Source organism: Salvelinus sp. IW2-2015, linkage group LG11 (genome assembly GCF_002910315.2).
Source record: "Salvelinus sp. IW2-2015 linkage group LG11, ASM291031v2, whole genome shotgun sequence".
Classification (NCBI taxonomy): domain Eukaryota; kingdom Metazoa; phylum Chordata; class Actinopteri; order Salmoniformes; family Salmonidae; genus Salvelinus; species Salvelinus sp. IW2-2015.
The window spans coordinates 29,322,476-29,334,593 of record NC_036851.1 but is presented as its reverse complement, the minus strand read 5'-3'; the positions used below and the strand labels follow the sequence as shown (position 1 = coordinate 29,334,593).

Sequence of the window (12,118 nt, the reverse complement as noted above, 5' to 3'; positions counted from 1 at the left end):
CCAGTGGGTCAGAAGTTTACATACACTAAGTTGACTGTGCCTTTAAACAGCTTGGAAAATTCCAGAAAATGACGTCATGGCTTTAGAAGCTTCTGATTGGCTAATTGACATCATTTGAGTCAATTGGAGGTGTATCTGTGGATGTTTTCAAGGCCTACCTTCAAACTCAGTGCCTCTGCTTGACATCATGGGAAAATTTTAAGAAATCAGCCAAGACCTCAGAAAATAAATTGTAGACCTCCACAAGTCTGGTTCAACCTTGGGAGCAATTTCCAAATGCTTGAAGGTACCACGTTCATCTGTACAACCATTAGTACGCAAGTATAAACACCATGGGACCATGCAGCCATCATACTACTCCGGAAAGAAACCTGTTCTGTCTCCTAGAGGTGAACGTACTCTGGTGCGAAATGTTCAAATCAATCCCAGAACAACAGCAAAGGACCTTGTGAAGATGCTGGAGGAAACRGGTTCTAAAGTATCTATAGCCACAGTAAAACGAGTCCTACATCAACACAACCTGAAAGGCCACTCAGCAAGGAAGAAGCCACTGCTCCAAAACCGCCATAAAAAAGCCAGACGATGGTTTGCAACTGCACCTGGAGACAAAGATCGTACTTTTTGGAGAAATGTCCTCTGGTCTGATGAAACAAAAATGGAACTGTTTGGCCTTAATGACCATCGTCATGTTTGGAGGAAAAAGTGGGATGCTTGCAAGCCGAAGAACACCATCCCAACCGTGAAGCATGGGGGTGTTAGCCTCATGTTGTGGGGGTGCTTTGTTGCTGGAGGGATTGGTGCACTTCACAAAATAGATGGCATCATCAGGTAGGAAAATTGTGAATATATTGAAGCAACATCTCAAGACATCAGTCAGGAAGTTCAAGCTTGGTGGCAAATGGGTCTTCCAAATGGACAATGACCCCCCAAGCATACTTCCAAAGTTGTTGCAAAATAGCTTAAGGGCAACAAAGTCAAAGTATTGGAGTGGACATCACAAAGCCCTGACCTCAATCCCATAGATACTTTGTGGGCAGAACTGAAAAAGCGTGTGCGAGCAAGGAGGCCTACAACCTGACTCAGTTACACCAGCTCTGTCAGGAGGAATGGGCCAAAATTCACCCAACTTATTGTGGGAAGCTTGTGGAAGGCTACTCGAAATGTTTGACCCAAGTTAAACAATTTAAAGGCAAATTAAAGAAAATAAATCATTCTCTTTACTATTATTCTGACATTTCACATTCTTAAAATAAAGTGGTGATCCTAACTGACCGAAGACTGGGAATTTTTACTAGGATTAAATGTCATGAATTGTGAAAAACTGAGTTTAAATGTATTTGGCTAAGGTGTATGTAAACTTCCGACTTCAACTGTAACTACTACAGTGTGGAAATTGTAAAGGATATGTTCACGTGTCAAATGTTTGCAGACGGGAGAAGTATGATGCTGAATAATCTGTGAATGGAAAATGTTGCAACTGTGGTCGGGATCATACTCCGGACTTCCTTGAGTGCCCTGTTAGGGTGACGGAGGTCGAGGTGTCAAGGATCAGGGCTGCGCAGCGAATCTCCTATGTGGATGCGATGAAGAGAGTCGAAGAGGCAACAGTGTTGAAGATATGGCAGTGGATGCATTGCAACCTGTTTCTAGTGTTTTAAGTAATTTGGGTGATCTGGGTACACTTATTGTGGATTTTGTGGCATTGATAGCCACAGTGATTAATTGTACAACACAAGTGTCTAAGAAGTCCAAGAAGCTGGGTATCATTATATCTGCAGCCGATACAATTTTAGGGCTCCCAGACTTAATGGCAGGAGCACTACAAGGACTTTTGTCACTAGGAAATGTCACGGCCTGCTTCTGAGCAGATGCTTCTGAGCCTGTGTTGGGACCTGATTAGAATGAGTTTTTTACAGAAAAGCAGGTTGATTTTGTTTAGTTAATTTATTTTTGGGTAGTTTGTATGATTATTTATTTATTTTTACCCAAATGTTTTCCTTTCTTGTGATCCTTATTATCCACCCCCACATTAGGTGGCGGAATCCACATGTAATTGTTGCGAACGCCATTATACCATAGAAGAAGGAAACGTCATGTTCCTGGAAGTGTGCATTTGGTACGAAAATAAATCTAGGCGGGATTATACATAGCTAACGTTACTTACTCGTCACAGAGTTTCTGAATTATTTTCTCATTTTGGGTTTAGCGAATCAAAACTGTAAGAAACTAACTACTGTTTATCAAGAACTGTCATCATGGCCAATTTGAATGAAGCTGATTTACCACCAAATCTGACTTGTCTCAAAGTAAGTGCTGGTTCAAAACAACTCCCACCTCGACAAGCTAACGCTAGTTAGTTAGCTAGCTAACGTTAACTATTTTCGCAAAATAGCTTAACAAAATAGTATAAACCTATGTTAGCAAGCGAATATAACATATGTGTCAGCCAGTTACTTTAGCTAGCTAATTTACTTTTATTGTTTTGCCTTTTTAAACATGCATACAGCTAATGTTAGTTAGCAAACAAAAAAAGCTAGCTATTTATCCCAGCAGTGTGTATAACAATCAYGTCAGTGTAGATGCTTTTTGCAACGCGTTACTAAAAGCAGTTTGTTAATGTGATGCTCACCATGTAACTATCATACTAGCCTACCTAACGGTATTATTTCTGTAATGCAGAATGTTGATACCATTCTCCGATGTCCCATTTGTTTCGAATTCCTGAGTATCGCAATGATGACCAAATGTTCTCACAACTGTAAGTTACCCAGATTTTGTCGTCACTAGACACAAACTATCCATTCGTTTTAAAAACAATGTTATAGCTGTACCGTTAGGTATAGGCTATAGAAAATAACACTTGTCTCATAACAATACTGTATCCACACCTGATTATTTGAATTTCTCATTACAGTCTGCTCTTTGTGCATAAGAAAATTTCTGTCCTACAAATTACAATGTCCAGTATGCAATTCAGTAAGTATGATGCATGGTGGCACTGCATCATGACAATAAAACTATCTTTCAAATGTAATCTGTTTAGGTGGCTTGAACATGTCAAAATCAGACAAGCATTTATTTTTCTCTATTTTAGCCTACAACAGAACAGGACCTAAGAAACAACCGGATACTGGATGATCTGGTCACAAACTTTAAATCTGCAAGGTACCTATTGTGTATTAAATACTCCCATGATATGCTGGTAGAAAAACAGAGAAATTGAGAAAAAATCCATAATGTATCTAGCCTATATCTTGAAGCATCTATTCAGGCAACATCTAGCTCAACTGAGTCTTGTTAAATGTGCTTACTGATACCATAGATGAACTGCCAATTCATAATAGAGAAACCACAACACTTAGTATTTTGAAAAGGCCACCATGCTCAGTGTCTCAAGGTGAAATCTATGCCTGATACCATAAACCCAACTGGCAGGTTTCATTAGTTTATTTCTCAGTTGAAAAAGACCACCTAAGATTTAAAGCATTCTTTGAAAGGTGCGTATTATTTTCAAATACATGTGTATTATGTACTGAGTATACAAAACATTAAGACACCTGCTCTCTCCAAGACATAGACTGACCAGGTGACTCTACAGTGCATTCGGAAAGTATTCCGTCCCATTGACTTTTTGGCTTAGTCATTATGGGGTACTGTGTGTAGAATGATGAGGGAAAGAAATAATGTAATCCATTTTAGAATAAGGCTGTAACGTAACAAAAAGGGGAAGGGGTCTGAATACTTTCTGAATGCACTGTAGGTAAAAGCTATGATCCCTTAATGATGTCACTTGTTAAATCGACTTCAATTAGTGTAGATGAAGGGGAGGAGACAGGTTAAATAAGGATTTTTAAGCATTGAGTAATGGATTGTGTATGTGTGACATTCAGAGGGTGAATGGGCAAGGCACAAGATTTATGGTAATGGGTGCCAGGCACACCGGTTTGTGTCAAAAACTGCTGGGGTTTTCACACTCAACAGTTTCCTGTGTGTATCAAGAATGGTCCACCACCCAAAAGACATTCAGCCAACTTGACACGACTGTGGGAAGCGTTGGAGTCAACATGAGCCAGCATCCCTGTAGAGTCTATGCCCTAACAAATTGAGGCTGTTCTGAGGGGATGTCGACTCAATATTAGGAAGGTGTTCCTACTGTTTGGTCTACTCAGTGTATACATTCAGAACCATTCAAACAGTGCTGTTTTGTGTACTGCCTTTATAAGTTTTGTTCCGATGTTTGGGGATGCAATTAAAATGTGTCATAGCATTTTTCTACCACTTTATGTGACAGTTGCATAGTGTTACAGTATGTCAATTAAATGACGACAAAAAAGCAAGCAGCATGGAATACTTTACTTTGGCCTTTAGGGTAATGTATTTCCCTCCCTATATAGATGTTGTGAATGAGATTGGACGCTGTGTTTAGGGGGCAGGTCTCCTGGTTTCCTAGTAACTATCAGGATGCCCTTTCCTCTGGGAACTGGGTGATTCATGCCTCCTCTAAAACCATGGCTCTGCATTCCTCCCTGTTATTCACAATGGAACTGGCCTGGACTCTGCATCTGAATAGTAAATCAGGCAGGCAATCAGATAAAACTGTCATGTAGGCTTAGATCATCTCCAACTCATCTCATCCTCCTCCGCCTGGGCTCAACCCATGCCAAAGCGCACCTCGTGGGGGAAAATTACAACTCTACAGTGTCCTCCGTCTCCTCGTTCTTCCCCAGAGGGCATAGGGGTACATTGTGTGTGTGTGTGTGTGTGTGTGTGTTAGGGGTTGGGCGATAATAGGACAGCATCGTCTATCGACAGCTGTCATTGATGGTGATGACATCGTGATAGGCTAAACCATCGTCTGTCAGATTTGAACTTGACTGGCGCCACGCAGTAAAGAACATCTTGCACACGTGACATTCTGATACTTTACCTATTTTATAGCCTAATTCAGTAAATATGTTGTATACAGAACGCAATAGTGGGATGTAGGCCAGACAGAATGGAAAATTCCACCAAAGCAGCGCAAAATGGCCAGTCAAAAAATATAGTTTTTCTCTCTCTGTCAGATGCATGAGCCTTTTTTGTTGTTGTAACGGACACTAGCTGTTTAAAAAACACTTAGCCTCTATCTTCTCTCTCCATTCGATAGGCAATGAATTTGACTTTGGGCTCATAGGCTATGCTTTCATTGTTTTATGCATGGCTTTCTTCTAATCAAACCATGAATGTAATGGAGTTCCATCTCAAAGTAGTTTGAATAGCCTAAAAAACGTAAGGTAGCCAGGGGACTAATAGTAAGAGAGAACCAACAATATCAATAGCCTATAGAAAAATCAAATGACAAGTTTAATGAAGTTTTAAGCTTATTAAGAAATATAGGATTCACGCGATCCGGGTAAATCCCTCCATGCGAGGTTTAAAACCAAATGGCCAATAACCTAGCGTCACTCCAGTAAAACAAATCATGACTCTCGAGTCAGTAAAAAGAGTTGTTCAAAAATAACTAATAATTTGCAAACATCACTACCTACTAGGCCTATCATAAGCTTTAAAACAAGTTAAAGTTATAAACAGTAGCTTATTTATCAAATATTCTATCCTAAGAAGGTGTTGTCCTAAAGTTGCCGCTTTCAAAAATAACAAGAATGAACGTCTATAGCATAGGCTATTCTCAATCACAGCTTTATGATGGTTCTGTGAAATCAGAGTGGAGTTGGGGGGTGAGGTGTTGACTACTAAAACCTAAACCTCTTAGCTACCTGGGATGCATCCTTGATGGAATCCTGGGAGGTGTGAGCATGGCCACTAAAGTGCTAGGGAAGGTTAATGCAAGGACTAAATTTTTGGTTAGAAAGTCCAATCTGCTTGATAAGGCCTCCAGTAGAGGGCTAGCCACTGCCCTCATTCAATGCCATTTTGACTACGCTAGTACTTCCTGGTTTGGGGGCTTATCTAAGCTGCTGAAGGGTAAGCTCCAGATAGCCCAGAATAAGCTGATCAGGGTGGTATTGAAGGTGAGTCCACATTAGAGGTCGACCGATTATGATTTTTCAATGCCGATACCGATTATTGGAGGACAAAAAAAGCCGATACCGATTAATCGGCCGATTTATTTTATTTATATATATATATATATCACACACACACACACAACACACACACACACACACACACCACACACAACACACACACACACACACACACACATTTTGTAATAATGACAATTGCAACAATACTGAATGAACAATGAACACTTTTATTTTAACTTAATATAATACATAAATACACACACGCACACAGCTCTGAAGTGACAATGATACTGAAGAGTCTGCTTAGGAGACAAATACTCTCAACTGTTTGAATAAAAATTTAGTTTAAGTTACCTGTGAATGTTGAAAACAAAAACTTTAATTTCTATATGCAGGAAATCCTTTTTAATAATGGGCATGACACTTCTAGCAAAATCTGATAAGCGGTTCCTTCATTTATTCCATAGGATATTTTTAGATTCACTTAAAATAAGGTCTGTGTTTCGTGTAGGCTTACATCACCGTGCCAATTTTATACGGTGTAGATATCCATAGGACAAGGTAACTCTGATCAATATTGGCTAAATATAAGCGAAGATAAAAAAAATTGTAGAGTGGATTTATGAAAATATGTTGACAAACGTTACCTTATCCTAGTGAGATTTACACGGGTATCAAAAGCCTGCACGAAACACAGACCTTATTTGAAGTAGATCAAGAATTCTCTATGGAAGACATGAACGGTAAAATAACGAAGGAACCCCTTTCAAATTCAGCCGCAAGTTATTACAGGAATTATAACGCGTCGACTATTTCTCTCTAAACCATATCCTTTTGACTAATCCGGAAACTATCACCTCGAAAACAAAACGTTTATTCCGTTCCATATTTTATCTAACGGATGGCATCCATGAGTCTAAATATTCCTGTTACATTGCACAACCTTCAATGTTATGTCATAATTACTTAAAATTCGGGCAAATTAGTTCGCAAAGAGCCAGGCGGCCCAAACTGTTGCATATACCCTGACTCTGCGTGCAATGAACGCAAGAGAAATGACACAATTTCACCTGGTTAATATTGCCTGCCAACCTGGATTTCTTTTAGCTAAATATGCAGGTTTAAAAATATATACTTGTGTATTGATTTTAAGAAAGGCATTGATGTTTATGGTTAAGTACACATTGGAGCAATGACAGTCATTGATTGATTGTTTTTTATAAGATAAGTTTAATGCTAGCTAGCAACTTACCTTAGCTTACTGCATTCGCTAACAGGCAGGCTCCTCGTGGAGTGCAATGTAATCAGGTGTTAGAGCATTGGACTAGTTAACTGTAAGGTTGCAAGATTGGTTCCCCAAGCTGACAAGGTTAAAAATCTGTCGTTCTGCCCCTGAAGGCAGAACGTTCCTAGGCCGTCATTGAAAACAAGAATGTGTTCTTAACTGACTTGCCTAGTTAAATAAAGATTAAATAAAGGTGTTAAAAAATATATAAAAAAAACGGAAAATCGGCGCCCAAAAATACCGATTTCCGATTGTTATGAAAACTTGAAATCGGCCATTCCGATTAATCGGTCGACCTCTAGTCCACATACTCTACTGGCTGCTTGTTGAGGGTTTCCCAGATTAGACTGGTTTTGGTTTACAGGAGTATTTATGGTCCTGCACCCAGATATCTAACTGATTACTTCCCCCATGTTAGGGATGCACACAATCACAGCACCAGATCAGGTGTTGCTAATTTAAGTTTATACAGTTTCAAGAGTAATGCTGGGAAAGGTACTTTCTTGTATGCTGGAGCTTCAGAGTGGAATGTGTTGCTTCTGCCCATATATACTGTATGTAAACATTATTGACGTGACCAGTGTTTAATGACTCGATGTACATAGGGGAGAAGTCTCTAAGGTTCAGGGCATGGTACTGGGAGGAGGCAGGCTAGTGGTGACTGTTTAACAGTTCGATGGCCTGGAAATCGAGAATTTCAATAAGCATTTTTCTATGGCTTGCCATGCTTTCCACCTGGCTACCCCTACCCCGGTCAACAGCTCTGAACCCCCCGCAGCAACTTGCCCAAGCCTCCCCCACTTCTCCTTCACCCAAATCCAGATAGCTGATGTTATGAAAGAGCTGCAAAATCTGGACCCCTACAAATCAGCCGGGCTAGACAATCTGGACCCTCTCTAAAATTATCCACCGCAATTGTTGCAACCCCTATTACTAGCCTGTTCAACCTCTCGTATCGTCTGAGCTCCCTAAAGATTGGAAAGCTGCCGCGGTCATCCCCCTCTTCAAAAGGGGAAGACACTCTAGACCCAMACTGTTACATACCAATATCTATCATGATCTTCTTGGCCTTCCTGTGAACCAGGTGCTGTAGATGTCCCTGCCTTTCTAAGGTCTTCGAAAGCCAAGTTAACAAACAGATCACCGACCATTTCGAATCCCACCGTACCTTCTCCAATACGCAATCTGGTTTCCGAGCTGGTCATGGGTGCACCTCAGCCACGCTCAAGGTCCTAAACGATATCATAACTGCCATAGATAAGAGACAATACTGTGCAGCCGTATTCATCGACCTGGCCAAGGCTTTCGACTCTGTCAGTCACCACATTCTTACTCAACTGGCTTGGTTTCTCAAATGACTGCCTCACCTGGTTCACCAACTACTTCTCTGATAGAGTTCAGTGTGTCAAATCGGGGGGCCTGTTGTCCGGACCTCTGGCAGTCTCTATGTGGGTGCCACAGGGTTCACTTCTCGGGCCGACTCTCTTCTCTGTATACATCAATGATGTCGCTCTTGCTGCTGGTGATTCTCTGATCCACCTCTGCGCAAACGACACCATTCTGTATACTTCTGGCCCTTCTTTGGACACTGTGCTAACTAACCTCCAGACGAGCTTCAATGCCATACAGCTCCTCAAACAGGAATATCGCCTGTTGGGGCAGTGAGAGCATACTCCTCAAACAAGAATATCGCCTGTTGGGGCAGTGAGAGCATGCTCCTCAAACAGTGGTTGATGCATGATCAATTGATGAGAGAACAGCTGTCCACCCTGAGGCAAGAAACAGTGCAAGCTTCTTTTTTGCCACTTTTTCAAATCATCAGTAACGTGTAGTCATAGCCCCTATGTTTTGATTTCTAAGACATTCTGAGGTTTGTATCCTTCACAACTAAAGTTGCCAAATAACTCTTAATGTAGCATATAGGACCTGTTTTAAATGATCACTTTATTACGCTCAACATTGCCATTTCATATGTGCAGTCACTCTGTAATGGGAAAAATATCCTTTCTATTTTATTCCGCTAAGTTCAATTGTATTGTTCTTACTATAAAATCATCTAAAATAAAATAATGGCACAGGACTTAAAATAATTGGATGGCATATCGCTGTAGAATGCTGTGGTAGCCATGCTGGTTAAGTGTGCTTTGAATTCGAAATAAATCACAGACAGTGTCACCAGCAAAGCACCATCACACCACCTCCTTCATGCTTCACGCTGGGAACCACACATGCAGAGATCATCCATTCACCTACTCTGCATCTCACAAAGACGCGGCGGTCAAATTTGGACTCATAAGAACAGATTTCCACCAGTGCATTGCTCGTGTTTCTTGGCCCAAGCAAGTGTCGTCTTCTTATTGGTATCCTTTAGTAGTGTTTTCTTTGCAGCAATTCGACCAYGAAGGCCTGATTCACGCAGTCTCCTCTGAATAGTTGATGTTGAGATGTCTGTTACTTGAACTCTGTGAAGCATTTACTTGGGCCTCAATCTGAGGCTGGTAACTCTAATGAACGTATCCTCTGCAGCAGAGGTAACTCTGGGTCTTCCTGTCTGGCCGCAGGTCCTCATGAGAGCTATTTTCATCATATTGCTTATTGGTATTTGCGACTGCTCTTGGAGAAATTATTTTCTTGAAGTGTTCCACATTGACTGACCTTCATGTCTTAAGGTAATGGTGGACTGTCGTTTCTCTTCGCTTATTTGAGCTGTTCTTGTCATAATATGGACTTGGTATTTTACCATAGAGGGCTATCTTCTGTATACCAACCCTACCTTGTCACAACACAACTGATTGGCTCAAATGCATTAAGAAGGAAAGAAATTCCACAAATTAACTTTGAACAAGGCACACCTGTTAATTGAAATGCATTCCAGGTGACTACCTCATGACGCTGGTTGAGAGAATACCAAGAGTGTGCAAAGCTGTCAAGGCAAATGGTGGTTACATTGAAGAATCTTGAATTGAACACTTTGGTTACTACATGATTCCATATGTGTTATTTCATAGTTCTGATGTCTTCACTATTATTCTACAATGTAGATAATAGTAAAAATAAAGAAAAACCCTTGAATGAGTAGGTGTGTCAGCTTTTGACTGGAACTGTATAATTTCGGATGGAAAAATGCTTTCAGTGTAAACCTGAACGACTAAAACCAGATATAAAGTATGTAGAAAAGATAATAGACCTATATGTTATAATTTTGGAACTAACAATCACCAAAATAAAAGCTAGACAGACATTATTAGCCATAGCAAAATGCATAGAATTGCAGGAAATTGGCTTTAAAACTGCAACATTTTCTCTCGCCTCCATGGCAAAATGTCTAGAATTGCGGAACATTTGCTAAAAAATTTAAAATAATGTATGCATCACCAAGATGAGGGGCCTCCTTAAATTTTCTCAAACATTCAGATGGGCCGACCTGGCCCATTGCCATGCCCCCTGCCACGCTTACCACCTAAGCCCATTTTTTAAATCCAGATATTTTGATGGGCCACCTAATCCAGTGATTGTCATGCATTGTTTTTTCAATAGAGATGAATTTGCCTGCATCTTTACTGTATGTGCACTAAAATCATATTCWAATTTTGTTGGGACTAATTCACCACCTGAGTAAATGGAAACTCAACATATTATCTGGATCGCTAACTCTAAATATAACATCCACTGCTAGTAACATGTATTAATCTAACAGTAAATTAATTGTCAAAAAAAACATTGCAGTTGTAGCCTACCGCCCAATGAGGCCTATGCTATCACAATGGCCAATGCACATAATCATTTTGCGCGCATCGTATCTCAAATMCACCTCTAATATCTTGGTTGTAAAATCGTTGCTATTGAGCACAAAATTGAGAGTTGAAAAAAAAGTTATACAGTGCATTCGTAAGGTATTCAGACTCCTTTGACTTTTTCCACATTTTGTTACATAACAGCCTTATTTTAAAATTGATTAAATAGTTTTTTTCCCTCATCAATCTACACACACTACCCCATAATGACAAAGCAACATTWAATTTTTTTTGCAATTGTATAAGAAATTCTAAACTACCACTTTTACATACAGTTGAAGTCGGAAGTTTACAAACAGTTAGGTTGGAGGCTGACAGGCTAAATGACATCATTTGAGTGAATTGGAGGTGTACCTGTGGATGTTTTTCAAGGCCTACCTTCAAACACAGTGCCTCTTTGCTTGACATGGGAAAATCAAAAGAAATCAGCAAAGACCTCACATGTCTGGTTCATCCTTGGGAGCAATTTCCAAATGCCTGAAGGTACCACGTTCATCTGTACAAACAGTAGTACGCAAGTATAAACACCATGGGACCACGCAGCCGTCATACTACTCAGAACGCGTCCCCTTCCTATCCTAGAGTTGAACGTACTTTGGTGCGAAAAGTGCAAATCAATCCCAGAACAACAGCAAAGGACCTTGTGAAGATGCTGGAGGAAACAGGTGCAAAATTATCTATATACACAGTAAAACGAGTCCTATATCGACATAACCTGAATGGCCGCTCAGCAAGGAAGAATCCACTGCTCCAAAACCGCCATTAAAAAAGCCAGACTACGGTTTGCAACTGCACATGGGGACAAATATTGTACTTTTTGGAGAAATGTCCTCTGGTCCGATGAAACAAWAATAGAACTGTTTAGCCATAATGACCATCGTTATGTTTGGAAGAAAAAGGGGGATGCTTGCAAGGGGGATGCTTGCAAGCCGAAGAACAACATCCCAACGGTGAAGCACGGGGGTGGCAGCATCATGTTGTGGGTGTGCTTTGCTGCAGGAGGGACTGGTGCA

General features: G+C 40.5%; 1 protein-coding gene across 3 annotated transcripts in view; it reads left to right on the top strand.

Moving 5' to 3' along the window:
* The first annotated feature begins 2,081 nt into the window (after positions 1–2,081).
* LOC111970134 (E3 ubiquitin-protein ligase RAD18) overlaps positions 2,082–12,118 on the top strand; it is a 93,229-nt gene continuing 83,192 nt past the window's right edge. For all 3 annotated transcript variants that reach the window (XR_002878074.2, XM_023996658.2, XM_023996657.2), the window contains exons 1-4: positions 2,082–2,306; positions 2,680–2,758; positions 2,915–2,976; positions 3,095–3,165. Coding sequence is in view for 2 of the 3 variants with exons in the window: in XM_023996658.2 (XP_023852426.1) it covers positions 2,256–2,306; positions 2,680–2,758; positions 2,915–2,976; positions 3,095–3,165 (263 nt within the window). In the remaining variant the exon portion in view is untranslated. The remainder of the gene's footprint in view (positions 2,307–2,679; positions 2,759–2,914; positions 2,977–3,094; positions 3,166–12,118) is intronic.